General features: G+C 28.3%; 1 protein-coding gene across 1 annotated transcript in view; it reads right to left on the bottom strand.

The window, feature by feature from the left end:
- The window catches only part of LOC111613831 (ATP-binding cassette sub-family F member 1-like), a 34,217-nt gene extending 14,585 nt beyond the window's left edge, over positions 1 to 19,632 (bottom strand). The window contains exons 1-8 of the mRNA XM_023355182.1: positions 19,563 to 19,632; positions 13,243 to 13,374; positions 12,214 to 12,314; positions 8,275 to 8,360; positions 8,068 to 8,207; positions 7,844 to 7,992; positions 5,597 to 5,680; positions 3,302 to 3,426 (exon numbers count right to left, since the gene is read on the bottom strand). Coding sequence (XP_023210950.1) covers positions 3,302 to 3,426; positions 5,597 to 5,680; positions 7,844 to 7,992; positions 8,068 to 8,207; positions 8,275 to 8,360; positions 12,214 to 12,314; positions 13,243 to 13,374; positions 19,563 to 19,574 — 829 coding nt within the window. The 5' untranslated portion in view covers positions 19,575 to 19,632. The remainder of the gene's footprint in view (positions 1 to 3,301; positions 3,427 to 5,596; positions 5,681 to 7,843; positions 7,993 to 8,067; positions 8,208 to 8,274; positions 8,361 to 12,213; positions 12,315 to 13,242; positions 13,375 to 19,562) is intronic.
- Between the last annotated feature and the right edge of the window lie 2,804 nt (positions 19,633 to 22,436).

The raw sequence follows: 22,436 nt of genomic DNA, 5'->3' as shown, positions 1-22,436 counted from the left end.
TGTGCACATGCTCCATCAGTCTGTGTTAGCACTCGTTCTGCTAGCATCTTAGTGTCACTTATGATCACATATAAACATCAACAACCACAGCCCGTTATATAATAAACATACCAAACAATATGCCAAATTCTTGGGTTGTGTGAAGGCTATAATTAAATATTAGAAATTGTTTCATTTGACTAGAGGTAGGAAGTTATGCTATCATCTCATATTAAATTTAAAGACCAACTCCAGAAATGTCTAAATTAAAAATTAATTATTTATAATTATTAAATCTAATATGAAATAGCAGCATCACTGCCTATGTCTAGTCAAATTAATTAAGTTAATTGCTAATATTAATTATAGCCTTCACATAGCCCAAAAATTTGGCATATTGTTTGGGATATTTATCAGACATATTATCTACAATTTTTTTTTTGTTTTCTGCAAATCAAATTCGCATTTCAGGTTAGTTAATTCCGCGCTACAAGAAACGATGATGATGATGATTCACACTCCTTAACAATGTATATTGTAAAACTGTCTTTGAATAAACATTATACATAAAATATTTGAGGATTTTTTCAGCATGGAACGCATTATTTATAATTATTAAATTATCATATTTTACATTAATTTATATGGGAAAAATTGTTTCACTTAATGAGTATTTTGCATTTCGAGTAAAATTCTGGAACAAATTATGCTCGTTAAGTGAGATTCCACTGTATTTTGATTTTAAAAGAAGCAGTTCCTTTCATTTAAAGATTACAATAAACCTAATCCTTAAATAACAAGAAATTTTTTAAAAATTAAGTAATACTTTGAGAAATGCTAATGATAAACATTCTAAATCTAAAATCTAATTCAGTAGTGCATTTTTTTTGAAAGATGATCTACTGAAAACAGGTCTACAGCATCAAAATAAATGTTCACTAGAACAATTGCCAGTTTTGAAGAATAAACAAATATTACAATTTATCTTAAACTCTTTACTTTAAATTTTAGAGTAAAAATATATATTATGAGAGAGAAAGGGGTGTGTCTTGGATTCAACATAATCCATCATAACTACAGACCTCTAGCACCATGCATCTTTTTCTCTAGTCACTAATTCCATTGTGTGATTTAATGATTTTATTTGACCAATATTTATAATAGTAAATATTTATGACAACCTGGCCAGATTTCATTATTCAATTACAGTAATGTCATAGGTACTTGAATGAAAATCCCAGAAAAAGTCATGCAACAATCTTTCAAAAAATGTTGCATTTCCAATGCTTTAAATGACACCGAGAATGATTACTTGTAGGAAAATATATGCATCAAATCCGATGCCGATTTGGAAGAGCCTAACACAAAAGTAAAGAAGTTATATATTACCATCTTCAGTACCCATGGAAGATGGTAATATATAATTTATTTTACTGTGCAATAAATTTGTCTTACATTGTGTATTTAAAAAGAAATTGATAAAATAAATTATACATTATTCTGTATACTTTAATGTTTAGTCATTACACAAATAAATACATAAACCTGAGAACAAAAAACTGATACTGGTTTNTATTAAATTTAAAGACCAACTCCAGAAATGTCTAAATTAAAAATTAATTATTTATAATTATTAAATCTAATATGAAATAGCAGCATCACTGCCTATGTCTAGTCAAATTAATTAAGTTAATTGCTAATATTAATTATAGCCTTCACATAGCCCAAAAATTTGGCATATTGTTTGGGATATTTATCAGACATATTATCTACAATTTTTTTTTTGTTTTCTGCAAATCAAATTCGCATTTCAGGTTAGTTAATTCCGCGCTACAAGAAACGATGATGATGATGATTCACACTCCTTAACAATGTATATTGTAAAACTGTCTTTGAATAAACATTATACATAAAATATTTGAGGATTTTTTCAGCATGGAACGCATTATTTATAATTATTAAATTATCATATTTTACATTAATTTATATGGGAAAAATTGTTTCACTTAATGAGTATTTTGCATTTCGAGTAAAATTCTGGAACAAATTATGCTCGTTAAGTGAGATTCCACTGTATTTTGATTTTAAAAGAAGCAGTTCCTTTCATTTAAAGATTACAATAAACCTAATCCTTAAATAACAAGAAATTTTTTAAAAATTAAGTAATACTTTGAGAAATGCTAATGATAAACATTCTAAATCTAAAATCTAATTCAGTAGTGCATTTTTTTTGAAAGATGATCTACTGAAAACAGGTCTACAGCATCAAAATAAATGTTCACTAGAACAATTGCCAGTTTTGAAGAATAAACAAATATTACAATTTATCTTAAACTCTTTACTTTAAATTTTAGAGTAAAAATATATATTATGAGAGAGAAAGGGGTGTGTCTTGGATTCAACATAATCCATCATAACTACAGACCTCTAGCACCATGCATCTTTTTCTCTAGTCACTAATTCCATTGTGTGATTTAATGATTTTATTTGACCAATATTTATAATAGTAAATATTTATGACAACCTGGCCAGATTTCATTATTCAATTACAGTAATGTCATAGGTACTTGAATGAAAATCCCAGAAAAAGTCATGCAACAATCTTTCAAAAAATGTTGCATTTCCAATGCTTTAAATGACACCGAGAATGATTACTTGTAGGAAAATATATGCATCAAATCCGATGCCGATTTGGAAGAGCCTAACACAAAAGTAAAGAAGTTATATATTACCATCTTCAGTACCCATGGAAGATGGTAATATATAATTTATTTTACTGTGCAATAAATTTGTCTTACATTGTGTATTTAAAAAGAAATTGATAAAATAAATTATACATTATTCTGTATACTTTAATGTTTAGTCATTACACAAATAAATACATAAACCTGAGAACAAAAAACTGATACTGGTTTATTATATTAAATTAAAAGAAATTTAATAAACTCAAAAATAATTTAACTTTAAATAATGATTAATAAATTGAAAAAAAAATTTTCTTTTATTATTACTACTTATTCTGCTTACTGTTTTCTTTAACAAGATATTACATTATCTGATAAAAATATAGAATTATAAGTAAAATTAAGATCTTTGCAATGCACATAACTTTTAATTAATTTGTATTATTTAACTAAATTGTATGAACATTATATACATATTATAGGAAAAATGGTAATGTAATCATCCAAACATATCTAAATTCACATATTACTAAAATTAAATATTATTATAATAAATGCAGTAGAATACTTCTAAATATTTTATTTTTTCAGAACTTTATTGATAGTGTCAAGATCTTTTTTAAAGCAAAATTACTTACTGAAGTTGCCTTTATAATAAAATAATTTTTGATTATCTAGATGAACAATGTCTGTACAAACATTATCTAAAAAACTTTGATCGTGGGATACAACAAGCAATGTCTTCTTCCAACCTTGAAGATAACTGTAATTAAAATTGTTGGAGTTAGTGAAATGCACCTTTTAAATTTATATTTTTATATTATAAACATATATAAATACATTACAAAAATAATGATACATATAAAACTAAATAAAGTAATTTTAAATTTAAAATTATTGTATAAAATTTTATTTACATTCATACAAAAATTTTTCAATATCTGTAAATACGATTTAAAATTGTTACGCTTGTTCTTTGAAAGATTTGTCCACTCAATTTCTAATTCTAGGTAATAAGGTTAATAACTTAAACCTAATACAGTGGTACCTCAGGATACAAAATTAATCCGTTCCAAAACTGGGATTGTATCATGAAAATGTCATAAGGTGAATCATTTTTCCCCATACGATTACATGTAAAACCAAATAATTTGTTCCAACACAAAAAACACACTCAAATTAAAGCTAAGTAGTACATTAAAAAAAAATAATAATAATAACTAAAGTAAGGAAAACACTGGAAAATGCATTTTGTAGTTGTAAATGTATAAATAACCATAATAGAATAATAATTGATAAAAAAAATAGTTTTATTTGCACTTTACCTTTCAGGATAGACTATGGTGGAGGTGTAAACTGGTGGTGGAAGAGAGGGAGAAGGGAAATGATACTAAAACTTAACTTACATAACATAATGTAGCAATAACTTAAAAATAACTTAGAAAAGATTAAAAAATTAGTGTTGTTTTATATATATATTTTTTAAAATTTTTATTCACTGCTTTTTTCTTTCCTTCCTTCACTTCCACCAGCACTTTCACTGGATAGAGGTTGCTTGGTAAAATATCTATCCAAGAGGTTTGGCTTTGCCTACTTTTTAAAATGTTTCTAAAATGACTTAGGCAAATGTCATTACTCTGAGCAGCAATACAGCTAGTGTGAACCTTTTTGGGATGTTTCTTTTCAATAAAATCAGTCACTTTCTGGTAATACCTCAAGATTTCCTTTATCGAGCAAGATCCTTTCACGACGAAGCAAACACGCGGACTGAGACCAATGAACAGAAATGAATAAAAAATGGTGCTGCGAACTAATGTAACATCGTATGGTGAGTTTTCGTTCGTATCGTGGAGCAAAAATGTGTTCGAATTTCATGTCATATCCTGAAAATTTCATATGCTGGGGCGTTTGTATCCTGAGATACCACTGTACAAATCTCTATTAAATAGAATTCTGATCACCTTAACACTCTACACCAAGTGTTAAAGAGTTGTTTGTATTTAGTTGAAAATAGGAGCTGGGTTATAATAGATTGTTATTTTTCAATGTTTGTCAAAATTATTTTCTAGTTCTATATTAAATAAAGTTATTTTCTAAATAGTTTCTGCATTTTTGCAAAACTACTACTTTCATAAATACAGGTAACCCCCATATAACACGGCACTTCTATAGCACAGATTCACTCTAACATGGTTCAAGAATTGGGAACATCCCCCGTATAACACAGTGCTTTTACAGCAAGGGTTCACTCTAACACGGTTCGGGAATTGAGTAAAACCCTCGTAAAATATGAAATGTAATAAAGGGTGCATTCTTTTATACTTTCGCGTAACTCCACATGAGCATTCTAATTGTTTTTGTGGTTACTTTGAATGCTCTTTCAACAATAATCCATTTAATGGTTAAATTTTACAATTGGGACCCTTCTTTTTCCTCTAAAAGCTCATTTTAGAATTATAGATTCCTCCATCACGATACTATCAATAGTGCGGGCGCCGCCATCTTTTTTTTTACCATTGTTCCTAAATGCCTACAAACAGCAGCGCACTCCCGTTGCAGAACAACCGCTATTAACGAATGCACCTGAAAACTGTTACCAGTTCATGAGGCTCATGCTGAGATCATCATATAGGATGAATAATCCTCTGGTAAATATTTACTTAAATAATAAATAAGTATCTTACCTATGAAAGAAATGAATAATAAATCCAATTTAAATAAGGATTTAACAAAATGTTTTTTAATTTTTGGAACCTAACACCCCTTTTTGCACTAGTTCTTTGTTTCGTATAACACAGATTTGCATAACATGGCAATTTTTTGGAATGTAACTCCCATGTTATACGGGGGTTACCTGTATTACACATTTTCAACTTATGTAAAATTTAAAATGAAAACAAATATACATCAATAAAATAAAAACAGTAACTTACTTATCTAACCAAATCACAGCATTAAGATCCAAATGATTAGTAGGTTCATCCAACATTAGTAGAGTAGGTTCCATGAATAAGGCCCTTAAAACAATTAAAAATAATTTAACTTTACTTTGGTTAATTATAAATAAATAATTATAAAAATTACATTAAAAATTAAAATATATCATTTATAATTTTAAATAACTCTCAGTATAAAAACACAGTTAACAATTAAATTTAATTATTATTTTTCTATCTTTATACTGTGTTGTATTGCATTGTACTGTAACTCAACAGCAATTATAAACCAATATTTCACACATGATTAAACATTTTATAAAGAATCCCAGTTATATCAGTTATTACAATAAAAATAACTGTCAATAATTATATTTTAAATGGAAAATAGTCCTTATTTGACTTGTATGTTGCAGCCATCATGCTTAGCTTTTACTAAAACTCCAGTATAATTGTAGTTTATAATGCTGAAAAGAGTATTTTGTGCTTCCTTTGATGTCTTCTGCCTTCGCCCTATGCAGACTCTAAGGAAATATGGCAAAGAAAACAATCTTTGCCCATAACTGACTTTTAAACTGCAATGTTTCCTAATATTAAATAAATTATATGGAGTAAATCAGATATAAAATTTCACATTATGATTGTTTTTTGTGATTATATATATTTAGAATACTATATATAATTATATTATAATAATATATAATATTCTATTATATATTATATAATAATATTAGAATTTGACTGAAAAATAAAAACATGGAGGTGTCACTATTGTTTTCAATACTGGAGACAGACATTCATTGCCTTATATGGCATTACCATGTTTTTATAAATGTAAATAAAATACAATTTATGCAAGATATATAGATTGTTACTAAAACATACATATCATCACCTTTATTATACTAAGACAAACCTTGTTACAGGGTGATACTTACATCCATTCATACATATTACATACATATTAATTTCATACAATAAAAATTATAAGATTACACTTTATAACATCATTTTTGATTTTACTAACAATCAAAACATTATTTAAATTCATATTCTCTTAACAACCTTATATTTTAGTCTTTACAATAACTTTTATGTAATAAAAATATTTAAAAATAATCTAAACAGTAGAATCAGTGTATTTTATAAGTTAAAAAGTTAATTTTAAAAAAAAGTAAAAGTTAAAAAACTTCTCAAATAAGCAACATGAGAAAATATCCAAATACCAAAATATATTTCTCATGGTACACCATGAGAAGGATATTTTGATCACATATACAGTACATACCAGTTTTGGTATGTACATTACATGTGACCAAGCAAGATATTATGTTGGAGAAATTAAGCGTCAGTTGGGAAAGCAATTATAAGAGCACATGATGGTAATACAATTAAAAAATATTATTTCACCATGGTTTCATCATTGTCAGGAAAATAACTGTAATATCGATATAAATAATGTAAAAATTCTTTATATGGAAAAGAATATCATAAAAAGAATTAAAGAACACTAAGCAATGGTTATGCAGAACAATGTTATTAATTTAAATATTGGCATGAATTTAGATGCATGCTGGAATAATATAGTTAGGGAGGTAAATACATCTTCACATGAGATAGTTTGTTATCAAAGTCATTATGTTTGTAATACAGATATTGCTTGTGATGCTGTATTCACTGAAGAGGCCCTGTTATAGCCAGGGCAAAATGCATTTGGAGGTAATATTAAATAAAGCTTGTTCATTGTTAAAATAAAGTTATAGTCCATAGTTTTTAATTAAGTATCCTCAAAAATCAGTAAAGACTGAGAAGGATATTTTTTCATGGTTGGTTTTTTTGAGAAATTTTTTAAGTTTTTTAAAATATAACCTTTTAACTTATAACTTTTATGTTTGTTTGTATACAACATGATGTGTGGGCAATCTGCCACCTCATGGGACAGCTTTCTAATTAAAACTGGCACTTGTTTAGGTGTTACAAATGTGAGGAAAATCCAGAATACTCCACATAATCAGTCTATTGGTGAGGCAAGAACCCATGACCAACTACTAGTGTTCAGTGTTTTTCTCCACTCGGCCATTGGTGGATAGAATTACTTATATCATAAGTGAAAAAATAACTTAACAGAACATTATAGGAGTTCTATATAAAAAATATTCATCTAATTATTTTAAAATTATTTAATCTACTAAAATTTATATAGCATTAAATTAGAATATCTAATATTCAATATTGGAACAATACCTTGCAAGTGATACTCTCATTCTCCATCCTCCAGAAAAATGTTTAGTTGGACGGTCTTGCATTTCCCTAGAGAAACCCAAACCAGCTAAAATACGTCTTGCTCTGGCTTCTGCTGAATCAGCTCCTATTATTCTTAATTCTTCATAAATCTGAAATAATCATCACCGAAATAAAAATTTTATATCTAAACTATTTTTGTCGTGATTATAAAAATAAATAAATACATCATTGAGACGACTCTGATTTTTGATATTTCCTTTATTCACTTCACTTTCCAATTTGTTCATTTCTTCCAGTAATTTTTCTCTTTTTGTATCGGCTTTCAACACGACTTCGACGGCAGGTGTATCATCAGCAACCACCTCTGTAAAATGTATTTCTTATCAGCAATTGTTATTTCTTAAATATTTCCAAAAAAACATTTCACTTACCTTGCTCACAAAGAAGAACGTCAATAGTTGGAGGAATGTTTAAAGAACGATTTGCAATATGTTTCAATAATGTTGTCTTTCCATGACTAAAAATAAATATTAAATTTAAATATGAGAGCAAAACTCAATATTTTAACAAATAATAATGAAATATATACCGTATGTTCTAATGCACTTGAAGAAGGTAAAGTTACATTAAGTACTAAATAAACAATTTTAAATATATAATTAAATTTACCATCCTTAAGATATTATTAGTATTAGACGAACTAAATAAATGCAAAATTAAATTCTCAACCACACAAATGCAGTAATAATCTATAAATTACAGTACTTTCAGAAGCTGCGAGCAATACATGATCATGTGATTAGAAAAATCTTATTCAATAATAAACCAACACAGGGTTGTTTTTCAGCCGGAACACATTGACGGCCATACCAGCAGACAATATTAGTAGTATTGATAGCCAATACAGTGGGTGATCGGTTAACGAACAAATTGGATAACAAACACTTTCGCAAAAGATTTTTATGTTCAGATAACGAACACATGATCAGATAACGAACACCCCACAGAACAAATACAAGAAGAAGCGACATAAAATAATGAATACGATTGGTCTTCCCTTGTCTTCGGGCAACAATTCAAAACTTTTTGGAATGTGGGAGACGTCGACATTGACTCTCAACCCAGTACATACCGATTGGATAGTATTCCTCTGAACTTTGAAACTCTCCCTTGTAATTCCAGCCTTTTATTTTTCTGATAAAACAATTCTTTTATGTATTGGCAAGACTGTCAGGTGGGGTAGAGAACTCGTTAAGTTTTGCGTCGGTTTTTATTTTCAAAAGGTGAGAGTATAATAGCAAAGATAAAGAGGTAGTGGGCAGAAGATGTCTAATGTTGCTGGGCAGTATAGTGTGAACAGGTCTACAATAGGCTGCAGTTCAATCTTATTTAAGAAAAATACTACATAATCAGGAAGACTCAAGCAGCTAAAGGAGTAACAAAAATCACATTTGAGAAATAAAGAACATCAAAGAGTTCATAATGGAACCTGAAATGAATCTGACGACAGAAGGACACTCTTGAATGAAGAACACCAAGAAACTTGGCAAGATATGTTTTCTTCTGAAAAAGAGGATTAATGCTGATATCTGTTATTAAAGATCCTTTGAAGAAGCAGGAAGTCAGAACAACGGTCTTAGAATGGCATCCAAACTAGGTTGAGGCTTGGGGATTTCTACAATTGCAATGCTATTAGTTACTTACGAAAAATCCTGAAGAAGAGAGAAAAGCAATCTTTAACCCTTTCAAACGGAAAAAACATGACTAATAAAAACACAAAACTGTGTATGTATGTATTTTTACTATTACATAAACATAGTAAGAAAGTATATATATTTTTATTTTTGGGGGTCTCCAGAACGAATTAATTAAATTCCCATTAAAACCTATGGTAAACCAATAATCGGTTAATGAACAATTCGGATAGCGAACAAAGTCTTGGAATGGATTATGTTCATTAACTGATCACCCACTGTACATAGTACCAACAGTTGGCACAGTAAAATAATTCCATAAAATTTCAAATAGTCTAGTAACTGACACAATAGAAACAAATGAAAGAAACAAACTCTATTGGCCACATAAACACCACAGATCAATTAGAGCTGATTTAAAAAGTAAGAAAGCGGGAGAACCCCTTTTGTCAAAGCCATCTTTCAACAAATGGTCAATACTATCTGGTCTGTCCCCACTAAATTCTTGTTAGAAATCAAGGTACAGAAAAACATTAATAATACTATTTCAAAAGGGAAAGATAAACATACAGTTACTAAAAGAGAGATTTAGCAACTAACGGTAAATTCAAAACAGGAAATAAGGAAGAAAGTGTAGCTGGAGAAGTACAAAAAAATTTTGAAAACTCTAAGTGTGTACATTTATAAGTAAAGATAAATAATTAGTAGCATTAAACATTGTTTAATGAAACAATAATTAATGTTACATTTTAAAGTAACATTGTTTAATGTTACTTTAAAATGTAACATTAATTATTGTTTCATTTTTCCTAAAACAGAACATTATGTTTAGTTACAATATATCAGTACTGGCAGTAATTACTTTTAGTAAATGAGCACTGCATTGAAAACAATGATATCAAATAGATTGTATTCAAGCCTAATAACTATTTCTTTGTCTAGTCTTGTAGTATCCATCTTCTATTTAAGTTTTAAAAAAATGTATATGTTTATTTATTCATAACATTAAAAAAGTTTTAATTGTTTAGCTGGCTGTATTTAAATGTTATATTTCTGATAAAATAAATACAGTGGTACCTTGGTATACATCTGCTTTAGAACACGTCCGATTCAGAATACGTCCTGTTTGGACAAAGCATATTTTTCTCAGTATACGACTTAATTCAATTCTATGTGCCATCTATGAGCAAGTAGCATGCGGCGATTGGCAACACCTGACTACCGACCGGAAAAGTGGTTAACTTCAACCTCTGGCATGACGTCAGAGGTTGAGGTTAACCACTTTTTCGGTTGACATATTCAGGGCAGGATCTCGTGTGCTCCGACCACTGTCTCCACAATGTTATAAGCTTTCTGTATATAAGGTTGTAACTATCTGTAAATAAACTTGTGATATCGTCATTTAGAATTTTTCTCTCTGCACGAAAAATGAAAATTTGACAACAGGCCAATCTTGTTCACAGATGTGATCAAATTGAACGACCTAGCTGATTTTGATTATCAGCACTATCCTCAAGCACTATCGGTGTATTAGACCAGACTAGACGTTCACAGTGCCACGGTTTATAACTTTATTAAATTTCTTCTGATTTTAATTTGTAAGTTTATTATTTTTATTAATCATGAATTGCAAAAAGGCAAATGAAAAGCAACATAAAACTAAAAAAAATGACTAGAATCACAATGGAACTGAAAAAAAGAGATTGTTGAGAAATATGACAGTGGCATGCGTGTTTGAGATTTAACTGTTGCATACTGTATTCCGAGAACAATGATATTGACAATCGTGAAAAATAAAGACATTATTAAATCTGCTAACGTTGAGAAAGAAGTTAAATTATCTTACAACCCCATTAATATACTATATCAAGAAGTGTTTTTTTTTACGTGAAAACAGATTAATCATTTTTACATTACTTCTTATGGGAAAGATTGGTTTGGTATACATCCTATTCAGTATAAGTCTAAACATCAGGAACTGATTAAGGTCGTATACCCAGTTCCACTGTATTTAGAAAATTGTTTACTTTAGCAAATGTTACAGCAATTTGAACAAATTAAATATTAATATTAATTAAGTAAAGAATGTTAATATACTATAATTTATATACTATGTACTGTTCTAGTAATCTGTAAATATTCTAGGCTGTACTTTTTATTAAAATAATTCTTTTTATAGTGAAATTTATTTTTTCATAATTTCCTTATTATTTATTATTATTATTTAAAAATAAATGTAATATCTTGTAATAGTTGTTTCTAAATTCAATTTTAATAGAAAATAAAAACTACACTAAAATAGATATATTAAAATTTGTCACAAACTCAAAATTTAATTAGTACAAAATTTTTAGTTTATTTCCTTATAAATTCTTTATATTTTTTTAACACTCAAATATTTGATATTTTACAAAAAAATAATTTCAAATAAATATGCATTGAAAATATGAATCTAATTCAATTATATGAGCTTATAATTTAGAAATTTTGATTTGTTTTACTTAATTTTTTTGAATAATTTCAAATTTGATATATTCTTATTAAAAAATTTGAAAAACTAACTAAAACTGCACATAAAATCAAAAAGCATTAAAATATATATATATATATATATTAAATGAAACTTAAAGTTGAATTATTATGAAATATATATATATTTNAGCTGAACTTACGTACCCATTTGGTCCGACCAATCCATACCTCCTACCGGCCGAAATATTAAGGGTGGCATTCACAAACAAATCTTTCCCTCGAGCAGAAATAGAAAAGTTTTCTACCTTAACAATAAAATAACTAAAATTAAATTCATTTTTAATTTTACAATTTTGTTTTATATATATATATATAAAATTTCCATTTGATATTATACTAGGCACAATTCATTTTCTGTCTGCACACAAACTAAGAATTGAGTCAAAGCACTAGCAAGCCAATAATATTGTTTTGGGGTTCATCTATGACAATCACATGCCTCTACTATGGCAGGGTGGCGTCACCACTGGCATACAAAATAAAATAAAATTGCATACACCCTTGCTAGCGACCTTGGACATCATCACTTTGACCTCTCTATATCTTAAAAACAAAGTCATGGACCCCATTTTTTATTACATTTTTAGATTCCTTGTTGCAATTAACGAAAATGCAAAATTTTATCAAAACTGACTGATCAAATTTTGAGAATTAACTCAATTCTATAAGCCACATAGAAAAGACTTCACTAATGCTTCAAGTCTAATTCTGTGATACTCTTGGATGTGTAAGGCCACATGCTCATCACACTGAAGGAATCAAAGTGCATTTACCCATCAGAAAAATGAGTAATTCAATTCTTTATATAAAAATATTTATAGTTCTTTATATAGTTAAATTATAATCATTTTTCTTATTAATAAAGTAATCAATACATAAAATCTTATTAAAATGCAACACTCTCTGTAGTGAAGTTGCAAGCTGCTGTTTATCAGAGAGCATCTACTATTAAAGGATACCTATTAATTCTATTCTTTGGGAATTAAATGCAACTATTGTTCTAGATGACTATTAATAAAATAAATCTGGTAATCTTTTCATTTGAACTGAAACACTTACTATGTCTAGCTGCTATATATAGAAACATGTAAACATCTTAATTTATATCATTTACAAATCATTTGTAAATAATATAAATTAAGGTTTAACTTTAATATTATAATTTTAACTTACTTTAATATCCACAGCATTTTCCATTTGCAACTGTTGAGCAGCTGATTTATCTGCTTGAGAAACTGTAAACTGATCGCAGTCTTTTCCAACTGAAAGTTTTCCCACCGATTCTAAAACTCGGTTGAATTCCATCTATAAAACATGAAATTATTTATCTCTATACTTACAGGATACAACATTTATAACCGTCTAATAAAAAAAGGTCACAGAATCTAAAAACCTTTTAATTTATTAACAAAAATCACGGAAACATTTTATAACAGTAAACAAATTCTCATATTTTTTTTAATAATATTATGAATAAAAATAATCTAAGCACAACTAATACATGTTTTTAACATTTAATGTCAATTCCTTGCATTGTTGTAGAAAATCAATAAACAATCATTTAATAATAATTTTTAAAAACTTTTGTCTGAAAGTAAATATCTGAAAGAAGCTTGAAAAGCATAACTGTATTAACATTTTGTTCCAGAGTTATCTAAATTATACACTTTACTGACCTGAATATTAGTCAATGTCTTTTCCCCAGTATCAAAAGGAGAAAAATTGCTCTTGACCTATATTCAAATCTAATTAAAGTTTTCTTCAATTTCAATAACTCCCCATGGTACACATTTTACAGAGCTAAACTGATGCTAAAATTCAGTGAGTCAATTGTTTGGTGCTGCTAAACATTGACCAAGTTGTGACCTGTCGTGCTGCTCTCTGCAAACTGTGTGTGCAATTTGAGCATTCGGTATGACTGTAAATAATTGATTAGTTGACCAAAATACAATTCTGTAGAAGTTACCAAAACCTACCGATTATGTTGAATATGATAAAAACAATTGGCACAGCTTTTGAACTCACCATTCAAAAGCCGAGCCAATTGTTTTTATCATATTCAACATAATCGGTAGGTTTTGGTAATTTCTACAGAATTGTATTTTGGTAACTTATTACTTTAGTTGTAGGAGTCTCTAATAATTGAGCAATCATCAAAAATTGGGAAAAGGTTGCTATAAATTTACTGCAAAATTTATTCTGTAAATTTAAATTTCTATTGTAATTACAAATTTATCTATTTAGTATGATTTTGTGCGTTTTAGACTTATTGGTATTGACAAAAAAGAAGCAATTTGTTATTTATAGCTGTCCAGCATACAGGTGTATAACACAGAACAAAATGGCTACATTAAAATCCAATGTAGCCATTTTGTTCTGTGTTATATACCCAAATATGTCTGTTTAAATGGTTGAAAACATTAGTAAAAATATATTAATTTCTTGTGTGCTGGTATATGTATGTTGTTTGTGTTTATAAAGGGCTTTAACAAATGTTGTGTAACCAACAGAAGAGGGGATGTACTGTTCAAGGTGACGAGCATGACAGCAATGAAACAGGAATGAAGATGAAAGCATTGTTTTAATGATTTTCCAAACTTGCAAACTTCATAAGAAAAATTAGTAATGCAAATTACTAATTTTTCTTATGAAGTTAAAATGAATAATAAAAGGTCAACTTATATTTGTGACCTAATTTTTTTCAAAAGTATAAAGATTCCAAAATTAGGAGTTCACTTATATTCAAACCATATGATAATTAAATTCAAAATTATTACTAATCACTAGTCATTACACAAGATGTTAGCTTAACTGCCTAATTTAGGGCCAATCTGGATATTTAATTAAAATTAACTTTAATATAGCTCAAAAAATAACAGTTTAGTCTTTAATTCAACTAAAGTAAGCACTTTTCCAATGATTTGACAAAGCTTTGAAAATGTTTAGTTCATAAACTTTTAACATAAAAATTAACAACTATAATTAAACCACCATAAATTTTTTAATTATTAAATTAAAGATTAATAGTTAAGTAAATTTTTAACATTTTGTCAAAAGTTTTGGAAAATAATACTAACTGCTTTGCATATTATAATATTGATAGATGTTAATATTCCACTAAATAAATCTTAAATGAAACAAGATAGCCTAAATATAATTTATTGTTTCTCTTTGCAACTTTCTATAAGTTTATAAGAAAAGACATACTTCTAGATCCTAGCCAAAATATTTTCTAATGTTTTTCTAATCTGAGACATAATGTGTCACATTCATTGCTATTCTAGAAATTTGAAGATGTGTACTAGTATGAAATAACAGACACAGTGCAGAAGGAAGACTCTTTTACATAGTTTTCTTTTAATATTAAGCTTAAGTAAGAGTTTAACATGAACATAATGTTTGTTACCACCAAAAAATCAAGCATTCATCATATTAAAGACAGAAATGCAGGTTGGGTTTTTGTATGTATCTGGTCTATCTGCTTTGACACTGCCTCGAGAAGTCAGTTTGGCATTTGATTTATAAAAATCTCTAATAACAGTTCTGTCAAAACTGGCAGCAACTCAATAGCATCAAAGATTTCTTAACAGTTTTCATACTAATATAAACAACTTACGAAACCTGATAATTACAATAAAGCTACATCAACTGCAGTATAATATCAGATATAAATCGGCAATAATAATTATGAATTACTGATTAATTTAACCCTAAAGGGAGGTATTAAGCATCATCATGTATTATATTAAATAATTTTTAGATTAAACTGAAAAAAAAAGAATTGGCCTGCAGCAGGACTTGAATCTGCAACTCCTGCTTGCTGTGTGGATGAGTTGCAAATTATGCTACCCAGACCTATGGTCCAATCTCCTCTTCCAGTATATTTAACCATCATCGGTTATCATGGGGCGCTGAATGCATTTGCTGTTGGCACTGTGATAACCAACAATGGTTATATTGTAAAGTTAAATACAGGCACTCCTCTATTTGCAATCAGGTTAGATTACTGAAATGTGACCGTAAGTCGAAAACTGATCTAGAAAGTACATTTGTACACAGAATAACCATGTATTGTTAGCATTTGATCCTTCAAAGTATTTAGTAGAGCACATTATGCTTGTTTATCTGCTCGCTACTGCTTAATAGGGGTGTTTCAAATGCAGATTTTTTTATTTTACTTAATGTGCTTAATTTTGTAAGGTCAGGTGTAATTTCCACAGTAATAGAGCAACACTTCTTGCATTTATCTCCACTACTACATTTATATTATGTTTTGGATGCATTTCTGAAGAATTAATCTCTAGTAAAAATATATGTTTTTACTACAGATTTACTACTTACTAAAAAATATATTTAATATGTTTTATAAAAGTTTATAAAAATTGCAAACAGAGAAAAATGCTGTTAATCCATCATTACCAATTTCAACGCCACCTCATGAGTGGCAATGGAACATCATAATTCGCACAAAAACAAAAAATGACAATATGTGATAATTAATTAATGTGGATTTATTTCTATTATTTATTACTGGTTAAGGACTGAATTTAACATCACTCCAAGACCAGCAAGAGAATGTGTGTAAAATTTTTGAACGTACAGTCAAATTGTTCATAAGTCTGAAAGTTCAAAAATTGAACATTCATAAGTAGGGAAGCACCTGTATACTGAAAGAGGAGATTAAACCAGAGGTCCAGGTAGCATAATTGGCAACACAAGCAGGAGTTGCAGGTTCGAGTCCTGCTTCAAGCCAATTCTTTTCTTTCAGTTTAATCTAAAAATTATTTAATTAAATTATAATTATTAAATTTAATACAAGATGGTGCCTAATGCCTCCTTCTAGGGTCAAATTAATCAATAATTCATAATTATTATCACCAATTTATAGACCTATATTATACGGCAGTTGATGTAGTTTTTATACTGTTGATCTGGATATATCTGGATATTTTTTTATGATATTTAGATAAGAACTTCTTGCAGGAGAGTGCAGATCATTCACATTGTTGTCTTGGAATTACTAAATGAGTTATATGGCTTTACATATTTATGTATTATTGAACTACCATATTTATTTTACAGTCAAACTGGCATCTAATACATAGAGAAAAATGTGCTGAAGATCTAGTTACTTTTAAATAATATTTTAATGTTTACATTTATAAGTTAATTTAAATTTAAACCATCGTTCGGTTCTGTAATGTAAGGATTGATGTTCTATTTCAAGAATTTCTGTAACTAAAGCTGATCTAAAAAGATTTTAGAGTCAAAATGTAAACTCTAATGTACAAATCAGACTATCCAAAGAAAGAAAGAAAGAACAAAACCCAATCAGAAAAATTAATTATTATTGAACTAAAGAATATCATTTCCATTCACAAATAAAAGTTTCATCTCAGATTTTATTTTTTTGTAGAAGCTGCAGTAGTTTATATGTTAAGATTTATGTTTTGATTTTTATTTGTTTATTAATTTTATTCATTAAAATTACATTAACATTTTGTACAAATAGCACGTTGAGAAAAGATTATTATTATTATTATTATTATTTTGACTTAATTTGATATAGTGCGATCTGCTCAAAACCTAAAAAAATCTCAAAATTTACACTGATTTAAATTATCGCGGCATTTCATTGATTCATATATAATATGAATGATCAATAGTATGACTATCATGCCAAAATAACTGTATAATAAAATAAAATGGAGAAGACACTGAGGACGGCGTTACATGTACAGTACATTTTCTTATTGCAAGCACTTTCGACATGACTATAAGGTCGTCGAAAGTGCTTACGATAAGAAAATGTACATGTCACGCCGACCTCAGAGTCTTCTCTATTTTATTTATTATAATATGATTATTTACGAACACAAACCAGTCAGAAAAGGATGGCAAAAAGGTGAACTTTTTTAAAATCTATGTTTGTTTGGTGCAAATTTTGAAAAAAATATATCATCATGGATGCCATAGGCAATATTGGCTTAGTTTGGCAAGAATTAACTGATAAATGTACAAATGAAGTGTGGAAGAAGTTATGGCTGAAGGTATCCAAGAATTCTCAACGAGAAGAGCGTATCGCTGTATGGTTAGGTTGACCAAACTCAGCCTAACTGATACAGAACTAGATGTAGATGAGCAGGATATTGAGGAGTTACAGCAGGTTTCTGGTGAGAGCCTTACCAACAACAACCTTCAAGAACTGGCAGAACAAGGAATTCATGTAGAACTGGAAAACAGAGTTTCTGAAAATGAAGAACCCAAAGAACTTGTTACAGATTTCTTAGTAAAAGTTTGGTAACAATAACTGAAACCATTGATCAAATTATAGCAAATGATCCAGATTTTGAAAGGAGTGCAAAAGCAAGACGAGGCGTTTTGGATGCGGTCTTCTGCTACCGACATTTGCTTAAGGAAAGAAAAAAGCAACAAATGAAACTACACGACTTTATTGAAAAAACAAGAATTTCAGAAAAGCTAGGACCTTCCTCACAAAAAATGAACTTTTCATTTCTTATGAAATTTCATAAAATGAAAATGGGAATCCCATTTTATATTGACCCATATTAAGAAAATGAAGTTGACCCTCTTTTCACTGATTGTAGTACTATCTATGATAAAAATGATACTCCATTTTTGGTTTAAATATTTTTTGTAGAATGCACATATTTTAAGTTATTGTAGTGGACTGATTAAAATGGACCACTCTGAATATAATGTTTAAAGCCCACCTACTTACAATTTAGGAACAATTTGGTTTTGCAATTGAAAAGTTTGACAACCACTGCTGTGTAAACAATAGTAAGGTTTTTACTGTTAATTTTCCAACCTTATATGTCATATATATAGTATTTTTAACACATTTTTGAACAAAAACCTTAATGTGTATCAGAATAATATTTAAATACTGAAAAATAGAAAAGGTTAGCAATACATTATGAAAATAAAAATAAACTCTTAACTTTTTAATAAAAAGAGAAAATCATTAATAATCAATGAAAACATAAATTTATTTTTGAAAGGGTACTAACATAGAGGCACCTCTAGTGACAAACACACAAAACTTAACTGGACGACTGAAAAAACTGCAGTAAACTTGTGATGAATGAAGATTATTAAAGATTATTTTGGCAGTTTGAAAGCTTGGATATGAACAAATATAACTCTGATTAATCTATTAATAATGCTATTTGCATTGAGTGTGCATAATAACAACATTCTCAAAGAAAGAAGATTCAAATAATTGAAATATCAACTGTGCAATCCATTACAGTAAATAATTCATGGTCTTTCCTCACTCGTTTTTTTCTGTTTCTTTTTACCATTATTGTTACAATCATCAGTTTGGTTTCTGTCTTTGTCATTTGTCCTTGTTGTTAAATTCACCATTGTGAATTATGACTATTTGTACAAACTGTACTTAGATATTTATTATTAAAATTATTATGTATATATTTAACTTATTACATTCAAATCAATGTAAAACTCACCTGTTTTTTCATTTTCTTTTTCTCCTTATGAGATAATTTTTGTTTTTCTATATCTAAAAATAGAGGGGGGAAAATGATTTATTAAACTTTTGTCTATTCACACATATTGATATACATCAGTCAAAAATTTAGCATTTACTTAGCTAAAAAAAATCATTTTTATATTTAGACATTTTCATATTCACTTTCACATTTATCAAATGAAAAATTAACTAAGAACAAACAACATCGATAACAATCACTATAGTCTATTTATCCTAACTTGGCACCCACTGTAAACAAACTAAGACACATCTCCCTTTGTTTATTGGCTTAAATCCACGTCCATCAATTAGAAATCGCATTGCATCTCATTCGTCCGCAGAAAATAGTTATTTGTTATTTATAAAATCATTAATGAAATACTAGTCACTTAGCAATGATTATAAATGTAATTATTTCATACTTGTTAAATTGTTATTTTAATGAATATTTGCACATTCTGAATCACTAAAAATAAACTTTTTCCAGTTATGTGCACTATAATGTCTTGGTTTTGTTTTCCATTCATTACAATAACTATCATTATTTCAAAATGTGTGTTGTCGAACAAATAACTGAAGAAGGATGGAGAAAATGTATCAAACATATAGAAAAAGAAGAACAACAAATGTGGGAACTTGATGAGATTTTGGAAACTGTTGTAGAAAAACTGATTATTCAGTCGAACACAAGTAGTGACGAAAGCCATATAAATGATTAATTTGAGCAACTTCTGATACAGATGATTAATAAGGTAAGTTTACACTGTAATTACTTTTTAAAATTTTTAATTATATAAATATCATATAGATAAATTCACACATTACTGTAACATTTTCCTTTAGAGGTTTGAGTATGATTTTTAAGGATTGCCAGAGAATTTGTTTTTTGTTTTGTTTTATATCTATTTAATAAAATAGTTTTTTAGATAAAAATTCTGAAGTATGTTCAACTACACAATTATAAATATGTTTTGTGTAAGTCTTAATAACACATATTTAATAATAATTTTTGACAAACTATATTTAAATGGCTACGTGAAAATGTTAAAGTAGGCTATAATAAATTTTCTAAGTATTATCTCGGTAATTTTTAAATTGTGACCACTCTGACCTACTTTAACACATGAAGAGAAAGGGGCTTAACTGGTCAACACGTGTCTAGCCACTTCCGATTGTGATTTGACCAATGAAAATCTCCAGCGGATTAATACAACAAAATCTTTGTTTACAGTAGGTGCCAAGTTACGATAAATAGACTATAGTGTACTTTCTTTCAATGATGTACTTTAATGAGTACTGAGGAGAAATTGAATTTCTCCTCAGTACTCATTAAAGTACTCAGTAGTGATTGTAATATTATATGTACAAGGGGCTCATGCTTACTTGCATTTGACACACAAACACAAATTGACAGTTCTTTACTCAACTCGACTCACTATTTTTACCACCAACCAATAGTGATTCAGAAAATTTCCAATAAAACTAGTTCTTTGTTTCTACTATCATTTTATGGTTTGTTAGTTACAACAACACAACACTTGGGCAGTTCGCCTAGAGAAGATGCCTTCTGGAAGGTCTTTTAAGGGTAACTGGCGCCTATTTATGCATTAAAGATGTGAAGAAAACCTAGAAAACGCCACATGGCCAACCCATCCTGGCAAGGCACAAACCCACGACAGAACTATCAGAATTCAAGGAATGAAACCACTTGGCCACTAGTAGTTTGCTATCATTTTAACTTTGTTTAGATGATTTTTTAACCAACATGATACTTATTTTATTCCAATTTACCATTTTTAAGTAATCCAGTATTTTTCAGAGCTAGAAAAACTCTCTCTATTAATTCATAGTTATCATTTGACATTAATAGTACTTAATGCCAACATTAATGAGTTGCTCCGCCACATTTATAGGCTGTATTATTTATAAATGATTATATGACACATTTTTCAAAATAAAATTTTTAATTAGTAAAAAAATATATCTTTTTTTAGAATTGTCAAATTATTAAGATTTAAAATAAGACATTTTATTATATAAAAATAATTTATCCCATGTACTCTAAACCAATCACTGTGTGTAGATAACAAAACAAACATTTTCAAACTCCTGAGTTCTTCATCAGGTTTTTCTTGATGATTCTTCATCAAGAAATCGTTAAAAAACCTGATGAAAAACTTGGAAGGAGTTTGAAAACATTCGTTTTTATTTGTTTTCGTTATCTACACACTGTAATTGGTCAGAGTACATGATTAAATATATCCCGGAGTGGTTGTTTATAATTTATCCCATTAATAATCTGCAATTGTAAAATTATGAGATTTAATTAAAAAAACAAAGCAGTTGTTCTTACTTATTATTCATTAATAAATCATTTAATCCATTACAAAAATATAAATTTACTAAATTTGTTCCTGAATAAATTTTCCAAATTTTAAATAAATAAACTGGAAGAAAATGAACAATTGAAAATGAATAATTTTTTATTCTCATGTTTATTATTTTGCCTAACACAGCACTTTTAAAGTCATGAAGTGTTTTAAAATTTAAATATGCCAACTGATACTATAACAGCAGCTTGGTCCAATTTACTTTATTGCATTTCATGACGATTCATTGTTACAGTTGCTATTACAGTAACATTGACATTTAATAATACATGATGAATTAATGGATAAAGTTTTTCTTGTGACAAAATGAACAATTCTAATTTTTTAAGATGTTTCAATTATTTGTGAGAGATTCAAAAAGCAAATTGATGTCACAAATATCAGTGTAATGTTGCATTTACATACTAAGTTATTAATATACCATTACCAGCTTCTTATTACATTAAAAAACAACAAAGGGC

Source organism: Centruroides sculpturatus, unplaced genomic scaffold (assembly GCF_000671375.1).
Source record: "Centruroides sculpturatus isolate CEXI.00-Female unplaced genomic scaffold, Cexi_2.0 scaffold2010, whole genome shotgun sequence".
Classification (NCBI taxonomy): domain Eukaryota; kingdom Metazoa; phylum Arthropoda; class Arachnida; order Scorpiones; family Buthidae; genus Centruroides; species Centruroides sculpturatus.
Note: the sequence above shows the minus strand (reverse complement) of the source record. Positions and strands in the feature narration are given on the sequence as shown.